Source organism: Haliotis asinina, chromosome 8, assembly GCF_037392515.1.
Source record: "Haliotis asinina isolate JCU_RB_2024 chromosome 8, JCU_Hal_asi_v2, whole genome shotgun sequence".
NCBI lineage: Eukaryota > Metazoa > Mollusca > Gastropoda > Lepetellida > Haliotidae > Haliotis > Haliotis asinina.
Window position 1 is genome coordinate 16,677,139 of NC_090287.1, and position 22,315 is coordinate 16,699,453.

Here is a 22,315-nt window from a genome sequence, read left to right on the forward strand (position 1 = left end):
ATAAAGCGTGTCATGTACTCATTATTAGATTTCCTTCTTTTCTTATGCATTTTAGTTGAAATAGTTTCCTAAGGAAAACCACATGAGGGGTTTTCTTATTGGATTATGTCAAGTAAGAAGTTATCCATCAGATCTTTGTGCAGCAGTGAGCATGAAGGTCTGACATGATGCTGACATTCTTGTATACCTTACATAAATTAAGTTTTCAGTCCTATACATCAGAGAGCCAACCTACTTCACATATGTATAGTTCAACATTCTTAACATGTGCTGTTGTCTTGGGTTAACTATTACACCTTTAAGCCAACTGTCTTTGTGTTGGTGGAAACATACCATCATTAGCACTACAGTGGTATGAATTCATCGGTTACAAATTCAGATGTACAAAGTGAAACTTAGTAGAAAATGAGATCAATGGTAATGTTTATTGCGCATGAACCAATAATGCTTTTAGAAAATAGGTCAGAACTGTACAATAGATGATTTCAGGATGTGCCATGCTAGATGAAGACATTTACCAAAGTTCTGTTGCAGTGCAAGGAAACAACATGCCTAATCATGTGATCTGAAAATAAGAGCAAAATACTGACACGAGAAATATGGTGAAAAATGTGTGTCATCCAAACATTTTGGTTTACATACCTACCGATAGCAGGTATTGAAAGTCAGAATTTACAGGGACCAATTCAAAAGATCCTCCAAACGGAAAATCCCAAAAGAAAACCAAGTTAACGTCGCTTTTAGCAATATCCCAGCAACATTACGGCAGGGGACACCAGAAATGGACTTTACACATTGTACCCATGTGGAGAACTGAACCTGGGTCTTTAACACTTTAAGCACTAGACTAGTATTAACATAGTTCTTTGGTTCGTCCACCTACAAGCCATTATGATTTTCATTCATAATGAATAAGGGCTACGGAACTAATTTTAAGGGATGGAGTAATGTCAAGAATGTTTCTTTTTCTTCTTCATCCTTCAGTTCATGAAACCCAGGTGCATATATTCCATTACTTGAATAACACCCAGCCATAAAAATTAGCATTTTAGCCTTTTAACCATTTAAAACACTGCAAGCGAAAGAAAACAACTTCTCTAAACATTGGGACATTTACAAACAAATGTGAGGAAATATATCCTGGTTTCAAGTACGCGGATATTTCTGCTGGATATCAAATAAATCCTATGATTACACGATGCCATTTAGAAATCCCAAATATGACATATGTTGCAAATAAATCCTACCTTTCGAATGATGTAAAACAAACACATTTGGAGATTTCTAAAGGTTACAATTATTTTACAATGACAATTTTCTTGCTGTTAGTTTCCCTTACATCAGAACAAGAACTCTGGCAAAAGCAGTGAGATAACAATGCAAGATGCTACTGTTGAAGTTCAGCTTGAACTGCCTCCCCACCCTCGAACTGCCCCTCCATGGCGAGTAAAGCCTGAACTGTCTCTAATGGTATGCCTTCAGCACCCTGCAGCTGGAACGTGGTTCCATCTGGATTCTGTATGATTAATATACCATCCTCTGTCTGGTAGATATTGGAATGAGTCACTATCTGATCTTGACTTATCACTTGTCCCTCTATTTGCTCAGCACTCACAACCTGGCCTTGCACCTCACCAGGATCCACTTCTTCTGATTTGGCTTCAACAGGATTGAGAACAATTTCTCTTTTCACATCCCCTTCAATGGTTTGTTCTATAAACTCAGATTCATTGTGAACGACTTCAGCTAGGGTGGCAATATTTGACGATGGTTCGACACCATTCATTTGAGATTGTGCAAGAATTAGTTGCTGAGCTTCTTCCAGGCTTTCCACCACCTGAATGTTCTGAATATTAGTTTGAAGGGCTTCCTGAAGAGGCTGAAGCTGTTTAACACCACCATCATTTGTCACTCCACCATTAACCAGGATAGTTCTGAGGGTAACAGGTTCACCATTGGGAGCACTTTCAATGCTGTTACTAGCACTACTGACACCAGAACCATTGCTGTTGATTACTAAGTTAGCACTGTTGACAGCCGACATGATGTTCTGGTTCATAGTGTCGACAACTGACACGCTGTCGGACTCTACAGCAACAACTGTCTCTGTAGTACTGGATAGCATTGTGGAAGTAGCTGCCTGAGAGGTAAGGATTTCATGAGATTTACTGACACCTCCAACCTGAGATGTGGTCTGAACACTAGATTCTGGTGGTCTCACAACCGTCTTCGGTTGAACAGTCGTAATATTTGAGCCAGACACATTAGCATTTGACACAGTCAATATCTGTGGGTGTGACACAATACTAGAATTTGAAAGAGCCACAACATGCGGAACGGAAGAAGCTGTGTTACTGGGCTTTGACACTGTCACCATGTTAGGATTTGACATTGTAACAATGTTGGGATTCGACACAGTCACTATATTGGGATTTGACACGGTCACTATGTTGGGATTTGACACAGTCACAAAACGTGAGGCAGATGCTGTGTTGTTGTTGTTGGCCAATACACTGTGGGGGTTGGACACTGCGATTATGTGAGGAGTTGTCAATGAAGCTGCCGATGAGGATGCAGACACCACACGGAACTGAACATTCTGTGTCCCTTTCAGAATTGAAGTTGATGTAGCACTATTGTTTTTAACAGGACTTGAGTCCGAAAGTACAGAAACTGTTCTAGGTCGTTTAGCAGCCGAAAGCCCAGGCGTCTGGTCGGGGGTGGTCACCTGGATCTTGCGGCGGACAGGCATCGGTTTGCTAGGGGAGGATATGGTCTCTGGTGTTTGTTTGAATAGGAATGTGGGGGTTTCTTCTGCTGGCATCTCCTTCACATCAAACATCCCCACTTCAAGGCCAAGGGCTTGAGCCAGCTGGACATTCTCCACCTGAAACATGTGTGATATAGTCACAAGACTAGAACTAGAAAGAAAGAATCACCTGTCACAAAATCGACTTAGAAATCTATGTAATAGTATCATCATCAATGCTGATCAAAAACATCATGATGATTGGAAAATGGGACAGAAAATTGTAAAACTACATGATAGCATGTTTCTACCAACTCCGGTCCAAAGATGGTGAGCTTTAATTTTCAAAATTAATTCAGCAAGCTGAATTTTGAGAAGCATCAATATCACTGATATTAAATCTTCAGCACCCAAAAGAAACATTTCAGTTTGAAGATCTAAGGACAAATCCATTGTTCACATCAGTTGAACTGTCAAGCGATTGAGCTTGAAAAGTCTTTGGAGTAGTCTTAGCATATAGACAAACAAATTGAATTCTTGCATCTCAAGAACATTTCCTAGGCAAGGACTTTCAGATATGCAAATAATTTAGGACATACCATGACATCTGTGCCCAAATAGAGCGTTACATAAATGGAATACTTTGTGCTGTTTTTCTTTTTCTGTCTCAAACTGAGATATTTTAGAAAGCTGACATATGACTGCCTCAAGCACCTACAGATGCTTCATAATGACTGGACAGTCAAGTTTCCATAAGGTTAACCTGACATGAGCTGACCTTACATGAAGGTGTGGTTAGATCTTCATGCAGAGGTATTGTACCTGTATATATTTTTAAAAAATTTCAATTAGTCAATGGAAACAATTGATTTTTTTTTTACTAATTCAGACCTTTCTACACACCTGCAATGACTGAGTAGAGTTAGATTCTGACTTGTCCTTGTTGCGAGGACTGAGATAGAGTTGGCAGACTTTCTGGACCTGCTTGTGGAGGGCCTCAAACTCCCGATAAATGTCATCAACATGTGGCCGTGATGGATAACCCTTCTCCACCTTCATGAGGAGGAACTCCCAAAGCGTGATCACCTTAGCCAGTCGGGGTAACACTATCTCCATCAGATCCTCATCCTCACACTGTCGTACAATCTGAAACACCAGGATATATGATCCATCAAACCCACTTCATTCCCTCAAGTATTTCTGTATGACTCTATGACATTAGGAAATTTGACAGTACTTATAAAAAGACCTTGCCCTAGAACTTGTGCTTCTTGAAACTTGTAAAAGAACACAGGCTGGGGATTTTTCAAAAGGGGTGGTACATCCATGGGACATTCAATTGTATCTCAAAAATAACTAAGGTTAACAAATAGGTACAACTTAAGTTAGACTTAACTCTGAAAGTAAAAAAGACAAGAGACATTCAACTACTTCAGGTTAAAGGTACACTATCATTCCACATTCCTCTAAAAATTAATATTGCATTTCTCTCATTAATATTAACTATCAGCCTCAAGAGAAGCTACCATATAATTTATTCTGAAACAAATTACGTATTGAGATTACAACATTAAATTAAAAAGTTCCAATGAATTAATGCAATGTGTCATTAAACTGACTCTCACACCCTCATCCGACCAAATTATATTTCAAGTGAGCCCCATAGTTATGTCCCTTGGAATGCTCCATATGAATATCCTTTGAAGGTCACATGCAATCAAAAAACAAAACAAAAACAAAACGTAATTAAAACAAAATTATCACTTATTCATGACATAATATGCACTGCTGATTATGAAAAAACAAATAAACAAAATTATAAGCTTACAATTGCACTTCAAAAGTGCAATATTTGGCTCTACTATGCTCGTAACACAGGACAGGATACCGAACCAAGTCAGAGCTGTAATGTAATTTAAGTGTAATGAAAGCTTTTCATTGGCTGGCTCATTTTTTGACACGCTTAGCTGGCTCTGTTTATGGCACATAAGCCCGATAGGTGTTCATTTCAAATTGCATGTGGTCAATGATTGATTCTGTTCATTACAAATTGTCATTAGCAGACAGGCAGGAGCACACAAGCAGGCACATGTGTGTCAATAAACCAGACATTGAGTTTTGTCTGTGACAGAGGCTGTTTATCACTATCAACATGATTTTTAGGTAATGAGTAGACTATTGACTTGTTTGTGTACACATCCAAGATTAGACTACTGCTCACAACCTCATACTCCGGGCATGCATACTGTTTCAAGCTCTGCGAACCTACTCACTGAGCGTGCGTTATGGGCAGCGCAGCACAGCTGTTGAAACCACTTTTCCACCAGCCTTGCAATGAGATTAGTGAACTGTTTGAACTCAGATTTTGTGGGCTTTTTTTAAATCATATGTTCAACTTTATAGGTTGAATTGGCATTTTTGATGATTTGTTTCAGTAAGTGCATACCGAAAGGAATCAGAATCTGCAAAGTTGAGTTTAACGTTCCATGTGACCTTTAAGGCAAGTTCAGCAAACACTGACAACAATGTGCAGCAGTTTTTGATGTACAGAGCAATTGTCTACATTCCATATATGGCAAGTGTTATCGGTTTGGAAGCTGTTCACCTCAGAGTTTCAATTAATGATTTCTGGCAAATTGTAAGGAAAATGAGTGTTTTTTTAAGTCAATAGAAGGTAATATGCCCAAAGTTATATTACAGACCAACATACTGTTGAAAAACCATGACATTGTGAAATAACCCTAGTGAATTTGAAGGCTCAGAAAAATCATTTCCTCATTCAAAATTTGGATGACGAAAAATATGCAACATCACAGCCTCCTCATTCACATTCTCATTTTGACAGTTACAATGAACTGTTTTTCAATGCATAGCCCACAAATACACACTCCATACACATTTTGAACAAGATACGTATGGACAAGGGACAGAGAAAATCTCCCCAGTCCCTAGATTCAAGTAGAAAAGGAGCAAATCTCAAGAACCTCCAAAGAACAACTTTCTGGTGCTTTGGATATCACTACCATTCAAACATGACAGCTTGGGCCAGCTTGATCCAATTTTCACTTGAGCAACCTAAGGACACTCTACCTGGCATCAGTGTTTGGAAATTAGAAGAAGAAAAAGAAATCTAAAGTCCTTGTAAACACTGATGAAGTGCCACAGGAAATTTGTCAACTATACAGGCAAAGATAAATAGCATAATGGAGACATGTTTCAAATTTTTTAGGACACATAAAAAATTAAATTATCTTAACTTTAACTTATTACTTTCTGTTTAACATGTTTAAGTTCCAATATTTGGTATGTGTAAAACAAATGGCAGATCAGCGACCTTTCTGTTTAACTTTTTGTGTATCTATGACTTTATCTTTAACAGTACACAACATTACTTCATATCAATTGCAAGTGATTACAGTGTCATGCTAATGCTAGATGTTTGAAGAAATTTGTACATGATGTAAGTGACTGCTATTTTGTGAAGTCCGCAAGCATTTGTTTTGTCTTGTTTAAAAGCAATATTCCAGCTATATGATGGTGTGTAAATTATAGAGTCTGTATAAGTACATGAATGGTGGTGATAATGATCAAAAGGGAGAAACAGATTGCACAACATAGCCAGGGGATATTGGCACTGAAAGGACTCAATGAAAGGCTGTATCCGACACCCCATAAACTGTCTTCTGTCCAATCAAATTACTGGTAAGAATAAGAGTGAGTGGGTGAGTGAGTGAGTGAGTGAGTGAGTGAGCGAGCGAGCGAGCGAGTTTAGTTTTACGCCATGCTCAGCAATATTCCAGTTACATGGGGGCGGTCTGTAAATAATGGAGTCTGGACCAGACAATCCAGTGATCAACAAACATGAGCATCGATCTGTGGGAATTGGGAGCTGATGACATGTGTCAACCAAGTCAGCGAGTCTGACCACCTGATTCCGTTAGTCGCCTCGCATGACAAGCATAGTAACCTTTTATGGCAAGCATAGGTTGCTGAAGGCTTTTTCTAACCCGAGACCTTCATGGGTAGGAAAGAATAAGAAGGCTCAGTTAATTAGGTTCCGCATCATCTTCAATTTGGATGACGAAAAATATTAAACATCATGGCCTCTTGTCATCAGGTCACTTAATAGGCAAAATACTATCACCTTGGTATTTTATTCTGCAAGCATATGTGAAAAACCTGAGTCACATTGGAACTAGTCTGAGCTGACTTATGCAAAAGTTTACTTGTTTTTATTGATTTTAAAGTCCATGAGACATTAAGTGAATTTGAATATGCATAAACAAGTTAAAAGTCCCGAAACTCTTTGGATGTACATAGGTGCATTCAGGAATTTTCAAGCCCCATTTGGATCCACCAATGGACCTAAGTGACTTTAAGTGAGTATTATGACCACTTACAGTTGAGATGGCCCCAAAACATAAACCCTGGAAGTTTCACATGTAATAGTGATCAAAATAGGCAGAGAACAGCTAGTGCCTGTTCACATAAATCTAGATGCTTAGCTTACAAAAATAGTCCACCACGGTCTTCTTTTCTGAGGAACATTACATTTGTGTTTGACACTTTCTTACTTCTTTTAATTTGGCTTTCCGTCTAGATAGTGAGAGTTCATGTAGGTGACGTCCCCTTCCCCGCCCACGGCTTGAGTGGATGTTCCCTCTTTTGGCTACTGGTGAAGGAGTCCCTGTACCAACCACTCCCAGTCCGGGTATTGAGTCTTGAGTATTACTGTCCTCTGATAAGCTGCCAATGTTTCCATTTGTTCGTCCAGAACCTGCAATGACAGAAAAGGTTATGCTTCTCACTCAGAAAGTGACATTTCTATAAAAAAAGGAGTCCTTTTAAACAAAGAAGTGACAATAAAATTCAGGTCCTCTAATGATTAAAATAAAGATATAATTTCAAAGAGAGGTAAAAACGCCACCCCAAAACACAAGTGATAACATTCCCATCTTGAAAATTTCTGAGCTCACCGTCTTGACTCCTGTCGTCTTCCTGTTCTCCTTCAGGTATGGAGCCATGTGAAGGATTTAGGCGATAATGTCGACTCAAACCCGCTTGTCCAATATACGCCTTCTCACAAGTGTCACACTTGTAATTCTTGGGGCGGGTTGACCCAAGACCTGTAACATCCAACAGGTTGTGTACATTCTCTAACTATTGTTTCAAACAATAACTAAAAGATGAACATGACAGCTGATCCATATCTAAAAAGGTAATTCTGTAAAACACAACTGGCATAAACATGGCCCTCACACTGATCTATACTGTAACGCTGGATGCAAAAGGTCCAGCTCATCATACTAATGTAAGCTAATATTCCTAAATTGGAATGTACGAACGTCTCCATTCATGTTAGAATATAGCAATAGTTAATGTTTTGACTTTGTACATGTTAGCTGTATTTGATTGACCAATGTGATGAATGTACATTCTCTTCCAAAGTGCCTTCAAATGGGACCTTGTTTGGAACCATCCCTAAACCCTGATATAATAAAGAATCATGCATGTTACAGTTTGACCATAAGATCCCATGCTAGGGACATCAGGTGCATTGAATGTGAACAAGAATCTCTACAAGAGAAATTAAGGAGGTTGCAGCAGGCTAAAATGTTTACTTCAAAAGAATATGTTCTAAACCTTCCCTTGACAAGTCCATAGGGACAACACCTCTGCCACTCTACATTTCAAACAATGATATCCACATAGTGCTTTTCCAACAGATTTCAGTAGAATGCATTATGATACACTTTGGACAGCTAACAAGAATATAGAGGATTACTTAAATTACTAATATGAACAACAGTATGACATGATATTTCTTCTGTCAATGAAATAACATCTATGTCACCTAGAAATGAAGGCAACTATTTTTTGTTGTTGGTAATTCGTCATTTGACAGTTAAGATCAAATCATCCAATTGTTCTATTATTCGCCAGCATCTAAGTCAATACAAACCTGTTGTGTTGACAGTAAAAAGAAGGTACCATTGATATGATTGACTTCCTGATATCAACCTCCTGTCATTGACCTCAAAGTGGACAGAATGATAAAAATCAATCTTAGGAATGTCTAATTGGTTCAGGATCAGGGAGCCAGATAATATTTTAAGCCATTTGGAATTTACAGGTTACCTTTAGCTTCCCGTGGTATTCAATATATTTTTGCAAGCTTCTCAAAATAAATAAGGTCATGGAGATTTATTCCAGGTTGTTGATGTAAATATGCCGCTTGTATGAAGATATGCATGAATTACCTCAACATGAATAATTCACATCATGCATCCTGTCAACCTTTTTCTCGGTTGAACAATGTGCTCGTGTGGTTCACCTTACCAAATATTCTGTACTAAGCACCTCTGGTGCTCAGAACATGCATAATTTTGCGCACTTTCACCATAAACATCATGTTAACAATATTTTAGCTCATAATTGTCCACAAAAATCTAACTTTGATGAAGCAAACAGTTTCAATAACAATAACTATTGACTGATTAACATCCACTTATCTGTACTGTATACAAGAAAATACAGGCTGTCATGCAAACTTTCCACCAAGGGGTAGGGGGTACTTATGAGACTGGTGTGGAATTTAACAGCGATTGTTGAGGAATTAAAATGGTGAAATCCACTGAAATACAGTCCTGACAGTGGGATAGCCTAGTGATTCACTCATCAGATCAAAGACATGGGTTCAACTCCCCACATGGGTACATTGTGTGAAATGGATTTTTTGGTGTGTACTGCTGTGCTGAAGTATTGCCAAAAGCAGCAAAAAACTATACTTGCTCACTCACTAGACCTTAGGTGAGAAGATCGGGCTCAATTTGGCCATTAGTAACAGTTACCTGTTTTAAGCTCATTGCCTGTTAGTAAAGAGTAGAGAACTGTGATAGAAATAATGATGTACAGGTAAAGTGCAGTAGCTGAAAACATTTGACTGCTTCTAATAATAAGTACACACCTGGATAAACATATGTCGCCTCTTCTTTCTCCAAGGCCTCTCCTTCTTCATTGCGTCGTTTCTCCTCATCACTGCATTTATAGTCAGAGTAGCCTCCATCAGAATCATCATAATCTTCATCCCAGTCTAACACATGGATATGTTTATAGTCTTTCATCATGTGCTTGGGAGGTTTTGACACCCGACCAGACCTTGTTCTAGGTCTATGTTTTTTTCTCTCCTCCTTTTCCTCCTTGGAAAGTTCAGGTCCTTCAACTTTATCATCCTCATCTTCTCGGACTCGCCTTCTGTATGGTCTTTTATGATGACTACCAAGTAAATCCTGCTGCCCTTGTGACACTGTTGATGTTGTCACCACAGCGGTGCCACCTTTGTGCAGTTCTGATGGATAGATCACTCTGTAAACTATCCGTGTATTAGTCTGTGGATTGAACAAAACACTTGACCCACCACCTTGTGATGTACTTTTGGCAAGTTGTTGTTGTTGCACTACTTGCATTATCTGCTGTAGTTGCTCAGCAGTCAGTTGTTGAACCGGTGTGTACTGATTTCCTTGTTGGATGATGCGAATGGGGTTATGACTTGAGCCAAGGTTTGGTCCTGTGCCTGGGATGACAGCCACACTGACACTTCCTGCCTGTGCTTGTTGACTACTGGCAACAACAGGCTGATTAGTGGAATCTGGTTCAGTCTGTTCCATCACTGATGTAACACTTACTGTGTTGCCATTTGACTGAACCATGCCATTCTCTTCCCCTTCTTCAACTAACGCTACTTCCCCACTTCCCACCTCAGATTCTGTCCCAACAACCCCATATTCAACCCCTGCGAAAGTTGTGGTTTCTGGCACCGAATCTGTAACATTTGTGACCAAACTGTCTTCGGCAATAACATTGTTTACAATTTCAGCAGCGACAGATGCATCTTCCACGGTTTCACCACTTGTATATTCAACAGTATTTGGTGTAAAATCTTCTGCTCCTACGAAGGCCTGCTGAAGAATATCTTCAGCAACCTGACCCTCATTCGGGACTGACACATGCCCATCCGTCACCGATACGATTTGCACCGGAGCGGCTTGACTCAGGGTGCTAGGGGCTGTTGTCACTTCCATCAAAAGGCCCGATTCGATCTCACTGCCGTCCGCCATATTTGTTGGTTTGGCAGCGAGAGAGTGCCCGTGATCTCAGGCCAAAAGCGGTGGGGAAAAGTTGAAATTATGCATGTTGATCCTCCTTATTCAAGCTAGATATAACCATCTATTAAAAATATAACTACCATATTGCACATTTCCATCGTAAACTGCCTGAAAAGTCCCTTTATTTTCGTTCCCGCGAACTCACCACCTTGAGCTAAATCTTACCGGTAGATGGCGCTGCGATCTGCAGGTGACCGGTGACCCGCGCGAGCTGCATGTGCCGTACATGCTGAAAACGTTGCTCCCCTTTGAAAATTACTTCATTCCCTACTTATTCGCCAGTACATTACCTTGCAAGCTTGACCTGTTGACGTCGAATTGGAAAAACAAAGTATATGGTGCTAACTCATGGGTCAAAGTTCATAATATCGCGTGTTTCCTTTGTGGAAAATGTTTGTTTACAAATAATGAAATGTGTTCGGACTTCTGTGGGGTGAAATGTACACGTTGCAATGTAAATTGACTAGATGTGAATGTCCCAGTTGCCGTTTCAACTTTTCATTAGAAAGAACAACAACAACACACAATAATGTAATGTTCATTAATCGCTCTGTGTTAACGTATTGTAAATACCTGAGATGCTCCGACCAAATTATAGTGAAAAGGATTAAACTGTCAAAACCAACCAACAACCAACCAAAAAAAAACCGACTCCAAGACAACTTTCGGTTATGGAGAACTTGAAATACTCGCCAGCATTGATGAATCAAATAGAAAATAACATATTTCTTCAATAGACTGTCAAAAATTTGAGCAAAACAGAGGCCTGCGTAAAAAAACCTCGTTTATCCAGCCATAGTGTATCGCATGTTAATGGATAAATAAACTATCACACTCAATCAAAAAGTTAATCAATGAACTTTTAGCAATATTTTATAGTGTCTTCATTAATTACTGTGACAATATTAAAATGTTGTTAGTAATTACATTACAATTAAAAGTAGCCCCGGTTAGATATCTAACCCGGCCAGGAGAGCCTAGACTTGCCTCAGTTGGATTTGCATTGAAAAGGGTTGGGTAAATAATGTTGACCGGGGACAAACATCACATTTTAATCTGTTGGACTTATACGAAACAGATGGCTTGCTACGTACCTGTAGACATCATATTTTTACATGACATGGTTAAATGTCGAGTAAAAAAACACAGAAATAGGATCAAATTGAATCAGTCGCTATACCATCCTGGCATTAGAAAAAAAAACACCAAAAAGACTACATTGCTCGGATACTTATTACAATCAGACAATGAATATAGGGATATTTTCAAATAACGGATTGTGGTGGGCATTCACCCTCTCACTGTTAAGGGTGAAGAAATTCTGCCTATATGGACAGTAGCCCAGTCCCCGTGTCTGTCACAGCCAAAGGAGCAGGAGAAGAACTTGCAGCTTGGTTTTGTAATTAGACTGTTGGTGGGAAACATTAATCGCTCCGCACCAATGCACATAGAATTCATGAAAAACCTCATGTGTCCTTATGCGTTAACGGCCATAGACACGTGAATAAATAAAAAATATAAAAATGTTCATAAATATATTTAATGATCTTTTCTTGGACGATGCCCCCGCTATCCCAACACAGGGAAGAGTGAAGCCCTTGGGAGAATTCATTTACACGTGGTTTGATTATAATTAGGCTCGTTCAGATATGCCCCTTTGTTGGATGTCAGGATCTCTAGCCATGTGCGGAATTTCTGTGAACTACTGTTGGAATCGTCATCAGAATACGGCTTTAATCTATTAGTTGTCATACTACATCGATGTTGATCCCCTAGTCCCGATTTTGGAAAGTTACTATTTGCAGCTTTGTAATCTGTAAAAGCCGTGTTCTGTGTATAAAAAAGGGCGTGTTGAACTGAAGTGTTCTCTAGCATTTAATGACACCTGTTTTGGCAAGGTAACTTCATCCAGCTGTCAAGTATGTACTCCATATCGCTCGTCTAAAAAGCCTCTGTTTCATTATCGACAACAATATCACATCTGATATATAGATACGGGTAATATATAACGGGCGAAGTAGGTAGGGGTATTAAAGAGTCGTCACAGTTCCGTGTTTATACGAGGAATAACCTACGTCTTGTATTCTCCCCGATCATACGTATGGTGTTTATACGAGGAATAACCTACGTCTTGTATTCTCCCCGATCATACGTATGGGTTGGGTTGAAGGATAAGCGTTGCATTTAGAATGGGGTATTTAACATGCTGCTGTGGTGTGTGGGCATATATAAGGGATTTTACTATTGTAATGTGTTTGATATTTGGTAAATTGTGATCTTATTTTAATTAACAATCCAGATTAATGACTATATACTTGAGGTTAACAATAATATTGTTTTCCCTTGCACTAGGCATATGTACCGTATATATGTTAAAGTAATATATTATGATATCTGTAATAATTCGTCCCATGTTGATTTTGAATTGTCTTTCGGTTTGATCCAGTTACTAGAGGAATCATGCCGACTTATTTATGCAGATATTTTGCATAATATATCGCCGCATGCATACTAAATCTAAAACTGGAGCCTTTCCAATAAAACAACTAAAGTTTAGGAAAACATAATTGTGGTTTTAGTGGTTTGCAAATTTGACCATGCGGTTAATTTTGGGAGTTGTCTCCCCCCAAAACATATCCTATGCAGGCGGCAAAATCAAAACATGAACCATAATATTGCATGACAAGCACTGTCGAATGGACGAACATGCCAAATAACACTTTGAATGAAGCATAGGTAAGTGTATCGGTATGATAGATATGGCAATTAAACCAAATCTCGGCAAATCCAAATAATGATAAGGCACCAGGCGGCACAGCCATAGCGGAGAAACGCATCGCTGCTCTCGCCTTGCATAACCATGGCACGGCGTTGATTTCATTTTCGGCTTTATGATCACTGATCAGTGATCTCACTGGCCACTGTGACACTTCTTATTTGATATTATCAGATTATTTTAATCTTATGCCATTGTCTCCTCTCTAATTATTACAGAAAACAATGAGCCAAAGTCAAACCCACGGTGGAGGTGGAAGAGGTTGGGGCCGTGGCGGGGGATGGAGAGGAAGGGGTTGGGGTCGTGGGCGTGGTAGGGGTGGATATTTCAAGCAGTATGGCAACAGAGGAAATGGAAGAGGAAACTGGAGAAGAAGGGGAAATTGTAAGTTGTGACTGGTAGAACAAATGATATGGACTAGCTTGACACTAACATTGGCAGACCTGTCACTTGTCAGCGTCTGCTGAGTTACACAGTTACACAGTTACACAGTAGCTCTACAGTACAGTTCTCCAAAGTTATAACATTTTCGAAGGGAATATGAATTTTGGGTCATTATAACCATTTTTCATTACTGACCATCAGACATCTTGCATCACCCTCTGACTTACGTGACAACCCTCTGTGACTTAATTGATAATGACAGATGTGTGCAATATATAAAGTAAGTTATACATAATCTCTACTATACATATTTATTCATCTCATACACCAGACAAGTAAAAAATGTCATGAATATATTATTGAGACAATTTCATTGAATTATTCACTTAGACACAAGAATTACTTGCCATCAGTGAGGAAATATGTTCAACTATTTTGCTTTGAACATTATGTAGTGGCCATAAAATTTCTGAGTTCCATGTTGGGATTTGAACTACGTACTTTCTGATCAGAAGACAGATGCCTTGTCTACATGACCAAAGAGGTTAACTCTTTCAGAAGGCTGACAAGGTAAGGATGTCATCTGTGGAATGACTCCATGTCCTGCTACATACATACTCCTCCGTCAACGGAAGGCAAGTCCGAGCTGCATAGTTGGCTACTGAGACTTATTTTGCTCACATTTGATATGTACGTGCTCAGCATCCATCTGGGCACCAATGTAGTGACCATAAAATTTATCAGAAGTTGGATGGCTTATCTACTTGTCCACACCCTTCCACAATCAGTTAAAAGAAAGATCTGGTGGAGAGTAGATTGTCCATTTGAAAGAGTCATCACCGTTTTGCTTATTATTTATTGAAGGTGTAAATTGTGGAAAAACTAAGACAACTTATTTCATTTTATCAGTTTCATTTAGTTGTTCAGTGCTGCTTTCAACAGCTGATCATGGCAACAAAATTTTATATACCCACTAGTCTGAATGGAAATGTGAGCATCTCAGCGATTGCCAGTTCTTTATAAACATTGTCACTGACAAAGCACATATGCAGGACCACAAAGTAAGTTTGCTGTGTTGGTCAGTTACAGTGGAAATGACAGAAGAAACTGGAGATTAAAAATGTGTTCATCATGTCCATCAGTTTCAAGTGATGAAACATGCGGCAAATAACCAGGACGGAAAAAATAATTTTGTTATGTCTCTCACTGTTTTATGTGTGTTGTTGTGAGTGTAGTTTACTGAATATCTATGTAGTAAGCTACAAATTGCTTTTATGGACAGTGATGGTGACAATTTTGCACTGTGCTTTTGTTAATGCTTCTAAACATAGACTAGATGAAAGGTTTTAGATTTCTTTGTGTGATATTTGCTTTGAGTTCCAAATTCAGAATGTATCATGCCTCAATATTCACCTTGTCACCTTCCCCAAAAAGTTGATGATAATCTAATTTCTGATTTATACAAAATTACAAAAACTATTAACAGCATCACAGAATTCTCAGGGGAGCATGAGGTTAATGGATGATCCAAGTCCTCATCGCCAAGCAATGGTCCAGACTCGTCTTGAAGTTTCTTCACCTTACAAAGGATGGAAAATATATTTTCCAGATGAAGGTAGCATTGACATATCATGTGATTGATAGATTTACGCATTTGTGCTAACACTTGTAACAGAATTATTTGATTTTTTTATAATAGTATATTCTGGGAAACTATTATTTTTCCTTGTCTTGACTCATCCTTAATTGCTTTATCTCCTTTTTCCCTGAAATCCCTTGAAGTTCCCTTCTAGAAGAAGTGGAAGTAAAATACACTCACCCACCAGTAGCCTCCCTTTTCCCGCCAAATTGGTCATGTTACCGACCATGCTTGTCATTCTCTCCTTATTGGATGAGGAGGGCGCCTGGAGGCACCTGGGGTCCCGTATACGGCTATAAGTCTTTCAATTATTTCTGTCTTTTAACTAAATTTATCTTGTATTTGGTTTATGTATATGCATCATAATTTGTTATTTTTGTGATTATTGTGTGTTTTATTAGCATGTATTTCATCAACTGAGATTTAATCTCAGTTGATGAAGTCGTGTTTACAGTGTAGATTACGGATGTCTGCGGATGACCCGCACTTCTTTGTCCGGCATGTAAGCCCCTATGTTCTTCTCTTATTTGTTTTAAATTTTGCAGAAATTTTTCTGATTCAGAATTTACTATATATATTTGGTCTGTTTACAGATGTGTGAGGGACAGGCAATGTCGGATTCCGTTAGCCATGTCTAAGTCAGGCAATAATAAAATCATGTAAATATTTATCAGTTTCTGCTGAGATACATTCCAGTAACCTGTCAGACATGTCTCCGGAGCTATGTCGGGGTTCAAGCGAGTCGTCCTGTAGACTACAGAGGAGAACTTCTACAGAGACAGAGCCGTCGCAGTCGAAGAAGTCTAGATCATCATCATCCAAGATGAAGTCCTCTTCATCAAAGTCGTTGCAGGATCAACATTCTTTGACCCAGAAATCCGACATAGACAACTTTCGTTGTCACCTAGATCGGCCCTGACAGCTTCGTCACCGCTCCGGAACCCTTGCAAGGGTCGCAGACAACGCAGAGTTCATCAACAACCTCAGTCATTGCAGCAGACAACCCTACGAGTCAGCCGTCACTACACTCAATGCAGCTGTTTGACACAGGCGCCTTCATGCAGTAGTTCACGCACATGATGAACTTTATGGAGGAGCGTTTTGAAGAAGAACGAAGACTGCCATCTTCAACTACTTCGACTGCCACTCTGCAAGAGCACTCAACTAGATCTGCACTCACACCATGGGGTGAAGAGGAGGTGTATGCACGCACCCACTCGAGAAGATCGTCAACGTCATTCTTGTCATCCCATCACAGTCTGGAGAGAGATCCACCCACGTTGAGTGAGTGCACCCACACGGGTGAGTGCACTCACGTGAGTGATTATACTCGCGTGAGTGAGGATTCTTGCTCGGGTGAGTGCACTCACATGTCTACTCGTCATGCTCACGTTTCCGCCGATAGCTCTGATATCTACGGTTTCTGAGACGTTATCACATCAGCAACCAAGTTTCAACAGCAACATATGATGCTGTAAAACGCTCATCTTTTCCCCCTTCATCATATGGAGCCCTTTATCAGAGCACCCGATGTGGACAAAGCATACAACTTCATCAGTGATGCCTGCAACAGATCCTACAAGATAGAAGACAAGAGGCTTCCTCAGCCTGACACCACTACGAGACACACCTTCTTTAGACTAGCTCGATCTAGAGCCATCGAAGAAAACCTCATCTCAAAGTTCAGCAATCCTGCCAATGAGGAAGAGAGAATGATCCTGTCACTCGTCACACAGAAGGATCAGCAGTTTATGTCCAAACACCTCACCTCTGCTACTGTGGGAATGAATCTACTTTGTCGTCAAGGTCTCTTGTCCACTGCATCATGGAGTGAGAACTTCACAAAGCCCTTATATCAAGCCCCGTGGTCAGCGCCTGCAATATTTGATGGGATGATTGAAGACGTAGCTAGGACGGTTGCCTTAGACTCCAGAGAAGTCATGATTATCATGTCCATTAACACCGTAACATCGGTGCTCAAGCGGACAAATCAAACCTACACCAACAAGTCCAAGTTCCATCAGCCATTCCCATGCAACCGTCTAAAGTGGGTGGACGTCTTTAACTCTACTGGAAGAATTACTGCATTCTCAACGATGACTATGTCATGAAGATTCTTTGAGATGGCTACAAGATTCCGCTGGAAACTACACCGTCGCTCACGAGAGTACCAACTCCCATCATTTATGCAGAGAATCAACTAAACAAGTTGACTGACGCCATATCAATGCTGTTGCAGAAGGGAGCAGTAGAAGTAATACAGCCACAGAGTCTAACACCTGGCTTTTACTCCCCAATTTTTCTGGTACCTAATAAGAATTCCAGAGAAAAATTGCGGCTCATATACAATATGAAGGAATACAACAAGAAGTTTCAACGGAAACCAGAGTGCTTCAATATGTTACATCTTCCTCAACTAAGACTCCTAATCTGGCCAGCAGATATCTCGCCAGCATTGACCTACAAGATGCATATCTACACATCCCTATACATTGAGAATACGGGAAAAATCTGCAGTTCCTTTTCAATGGTCAGCACTACCAATGGACAGTCCTACCATTAGGAATATCTTCAGCCCTAAGGCTATTTACTCAGGCAACTAAACCCATTGTCAACTATCTACACCTGAGAGGGCTACGCAGTGCGTTCTACCTAGACGACGGCTTACATGCTCATCAAGAGAAAAATCAACTCAGATGGCAGTTAGACATCACCATCAGGCTACTAACACAACTGGGATGGTTAGTAAATCATCTGGAGTCGGAATTGGAACCTCAACAAGATCTCAAGTTCCTTGGGATTCGTTTCATCACCACATTGAATCAGATTGTTGTCCCAGAGGACCTGGTGGGTCAAGATTCAAGACGTGATAAATAAAGCACTACTCTCTCTGTTGACACTTCAACAATGGCAGTGTCTCCTAGGTCTCCTCACGTCAGCTGAAGATATGACCAGAAGAGGAAGACTGCAGCTGCGCCCGGTACAACGCTTCTTGATTCTTCATCCCAACAACAGAGGTCAGATTCCGCTCCCAGACAGTGTGAAGCCATTTCTACTTTGGTGGACTCGCCGATTGAACATCTGCGCAGGAACCTATATGTTAGAGCCAGCATTCAACGACCATCTCTACACAGACATGTCTCTCTACAGATGGGGAGCCCATCTAGACAACTAGGTTGCAGCAGAGATCTGGAAGAAAGAAGATCGAGCTCTTCACATCAACCAGTTGGAGATGAAAGCAGTGATTCATGCCATCCATCACTAGTCGACAACATTGAGAGACAAGCTACTGATGATCCACACAGACAACTTAACAATGGCTTTCTACATAAACAAACAAGGGTCAACAAGATCTCCACCTCTACTGCACCTGATATTTCTACTCTTCAACATGGTCGACAGTCTGAATCTCCAAATAAAAGCATGTCACATACCAGGAGCTTGCAACATCATGGCAGACGACGCCCTATCTCGTCCGCTTCGTCCATCACCAACAGAGTGGATGCTGCATCGGGAGGCGTTTCAACTGATCAGCCAGACATTCGGATCGCCGCAAATAGACCTATTTGGAAGAAGGTTCAACAGGCAACAGCCTTTGTATCCCCGGTACCAGATCCCTTAGTCTTTGCAACAGACGCTGTCAGCATCCTATGGGAAGGACTAAACACCTTTGCGTCTCACCCTCCAGTGCTGCTACCTAAGGTCATCGAGAAAATCAAAGAGACGAAACTGCTACAACTGATTTTGGTCACGCCTTACTGGCCAACGAGACATTGGTTTCCAACAATTATAGAAGATTTAAGACAACCAGTGCTACAATTACCACGATTGGAAGAATCTTCTCGTCCATCTGCACATCAAACAGGTGCGCAGCAACCCATCTGCATTCCTAATTCACATACGGACCATATTAAGACCTGTTTAAAACACACAGGATATTCTGTGTGGGCAGTGAAAGCAGTTACTTAAGCCTCATGGAAATCCACTCATACCTTATATGATGACAGGTGGAAACGATTTGAGACATATGCCAAGAAGAAAACATTCACGGCAATGAAGGCGACACATCCTCAGATAGCAATTATCTGTGTCATCTATGACATTCCAGAGGTCTGAAAGGCTCTACATCATCTACATACTTGGCAGCTCTCGGCCCAGTCATCACAATGAAAACAGGGTCCAAGCTGACCTTAATACCCAAGCTACTCGCCTTACTACGCTTCTTCAAGTTGGAAGATCAACAACAGAGATTTAGAGCTTCAGCTTGGGATCTTGGGATCCAAATTCTTGTTTTGGGTGATTTTAAAGGAGAGGGTAGCAAGTAAGGTCAGTCAGCTAACCAATTTGGCGTGAAAAGGGAGGCTACCCGTGGGTGAGTGTATTTTACGTTTGCTTCATCTAGAAGGGAACTTCAAGGGATTTCAGGTATTCCACTACCTTCGCCAGGGAAAAGGAGAAAAGCAGTTAAGCATGAGTCAGGATAAGGATAAAATATCAATTTCATTCAGAAAATTACATTTTCTTTAAAAGGTCTATGAGATAGTTTATGTTTAAATAGCTTTGCATTATGGATTTATGCAATGAAACTGTATATATGTCTCTAAATCAATAATAACTTATGGAGATCACTCTTTGTAATACAATTTTGGTAGTTTCTATGTCCACTTTGTGCTGTGTGGGTGAACTAATGCTGATGCAACACACTGATATCATTCTCTGACACAGTGTTATTAGAATATTCAAGTGCTCAAGCCTGACAGTGATATGACTGAGAAATCTTACATCATTAGGGCACATATGGCCTGTTGAATCTGATGACAATTTTTTGATGTTCTAACATGATGAATTTCTTCTAGGATACTCTGACCACTCGCCAACTGTGAAGAAGGTTCAACTATTTGAAAAGTATTTCCTCAGCTGGTCAGGGATGTTTAAATTAGTAAGTTAAAAGATTTACAAGGGTATTTTCATGTTTCCTTGTGACCTTAGAGATGCAAAGTTGTAAAGATGAAATGATGCTGTACCATGGATTTCATGGACATTGGGTTGAAGTCTATCTGCCAATGACAATATTTGAAATATGCATTGGAAATCATGGCATTTGCTCTTCCCTTGTGGTTCCCTCATTGATGCTGTAGCAGTGTCATTGGAAACTCCCAGTTATGTCCAATGTAACATCTTTGTAGAAGTGACTTATAACACTGACAACTGGATCAATATAGAAAAGAAGCTATCCAACATTATTGTACAGTTTAACATTGTTGCATTAATTGTTAAAAATCTGTGAATTTGGGAAAGTAAAAACCCCAGCCTTTTTCAATTTGTCTGCCAAGGGCACTTAGTTGGCTCTATCATTAAACAATCACTGTGCCATGTATGACATTTGTCTTTGTTTTCTTGAGGCTCTTCATCTTAAGATAATCATTTTTTCATTTCAGTCTGAAATTGAAGTGAAAGGATTTTTCACAGTCGATTTCAAAGATTTGTCATCAGATCAGTGTAAGTATCATTTATGCTGATGGTGATAATGTGTAATCTCAAGGATTGGAGTGTATGAGTTTATATTTTGATGCTGCTTGCAGCAATATTCCAGCAATGTCATGGTGGGGGACACCAGAAATGGGCTTCACATGTTGTACTCATGTGGGGAATCAAACCCAGGTCTTCATCATGATGAGTGAATGCTTTAACCACTGGACCACCCCACCTCCGCCATAGGACTGGAATCTTAGGAATCTACTCTGCAGGCTCCTTAAAATAATTCCCTGCTATTTTGACACAGTAGAGATCTTTTGGAATTAACAATGTTGCACTGATTTATAAACCTCAAATATTTGGTGAAGCTTATTATGAATGAGGATAGGTTGATAATGATTCCATACATTGAAACTGTTTGTCATTTTGTAGTTTCTTGTGAAAAGATTGAACACACAGAAAATAACCTCCCTTGATCAAGGCTGTTTGCTCATAATTAGCTCATTTATGTGGGAAAGTAATCTGAAGTGATAGAGAAATACGCTTGAGTTGGCCCTATATGAATGGTATGTTTGCTGGAATACATGCATTTTGATAGTAACACATTCTTCCTGTATGATTGTTATATTACAGTGAGGTTTGCCGTTGAATATACTTGGTCAGTAATATTGCATTGGCACCATATGTTTAGCTTGTGAATGGTTCTGAAAAGAGCTACAGTCAAATCCTGGTGCGATGAATCACTCAGGATCAAGTAATAAATTTGACTTACTAATGTATTCGAGACATAGGTATGTCTGTGAGGGTAGAAAAAATGGTAGGGACTGACATGTACTTCAAGTTATGCATAATATTTGAGATGCTGGCTTTCATCTCATTCTGATTTGACTGTATATTTTATTAATGATGTGAGCATCAACACCATTCTTCTTAAATTTGAGTTTTATGTGAGGATTTTGATTGTACCCATTCAAGATGGCATCAGAGGGTATTTTGTTTTCTATTTTGTTTGAAGGGTTGTATGGTAGCTTAAGTGATAAAAGTATTGGCCTAGACCTAGATTCGATTGGCTTGGCTGGCTTGGCTCAGCTTGTCACATGGTTGCAGTGTCACGCTGCGTGAAGATG

At 39.8% G+C, this 22,315-nt stretch overlaps 2 protein-coding genes across 2 annotated transcripts in view; one reads left to right on the forward strand and one right to left on the reverse strand.

Annotated features, from left to right (window-relative positions):
• Positions 1 to 43: 43 nt before the first annotated feature.
• Positions 44 to 11,098, reverse strand: LOC137293614 (uncharacterized). The gene is made up of 5 exons (XM_067824258.1): positions 9,717 to 11,098; positions 7,726 to 7,875; positions 7,324 to 7,526; positions 3,653 to 3,895; positions 44 to 2,887 (listed from the first exon to the last, which is right to left on the reverse strand). The coding sequence occupies exons 1-5, from the start codon at positions 10,864 to 10,866 to the stop codon at positions 1,388 to 1,390; spliced, it is 3,246 nt and encodes a 1,081-aa protein (XP_067680359.1). The 5' UTR covers positions 10,867 to 11,098; the 3' UTR covers positions 44 to 1,387.
• A 2,419-nt stretch (positions 11,099 to 13,517) lies between these two features.
• LOC137293615 (DNA helicase MCM8-like) overlaps positions 13,518 to 22,315 on the forward strand; it is a 39,602-nt gene continuing 30,804 nt past the window's right edge. Inside the window, exons 1-5 of the mRNA XM_067824259.1 lie at positions 13,518 to 13,650; positions 13,909 to 14,074; positions 15,561 to 15,689; positions 20,570 to 20,652; positions 21,152 to 21,212. Of these exons, the coding sequence (XP_067680360.1) occupies positions 13,915 to 14,074; positions 15,561 to 15,689; positions 20,570 to 20,652; positions 21,152 to 21,212 (433 nt within the window). The 5' untranslated portion in view covers positions 13,518 to 13,650; positions 13,909 to 13,914. The remainder of the gene's footprint in view (positions 13,651 to 13,908; positions 14,075 to 15,560; positions 15,690 to 20,569; positions 20,653 to 21,151; positions 21,213 to 22,315) is intronic.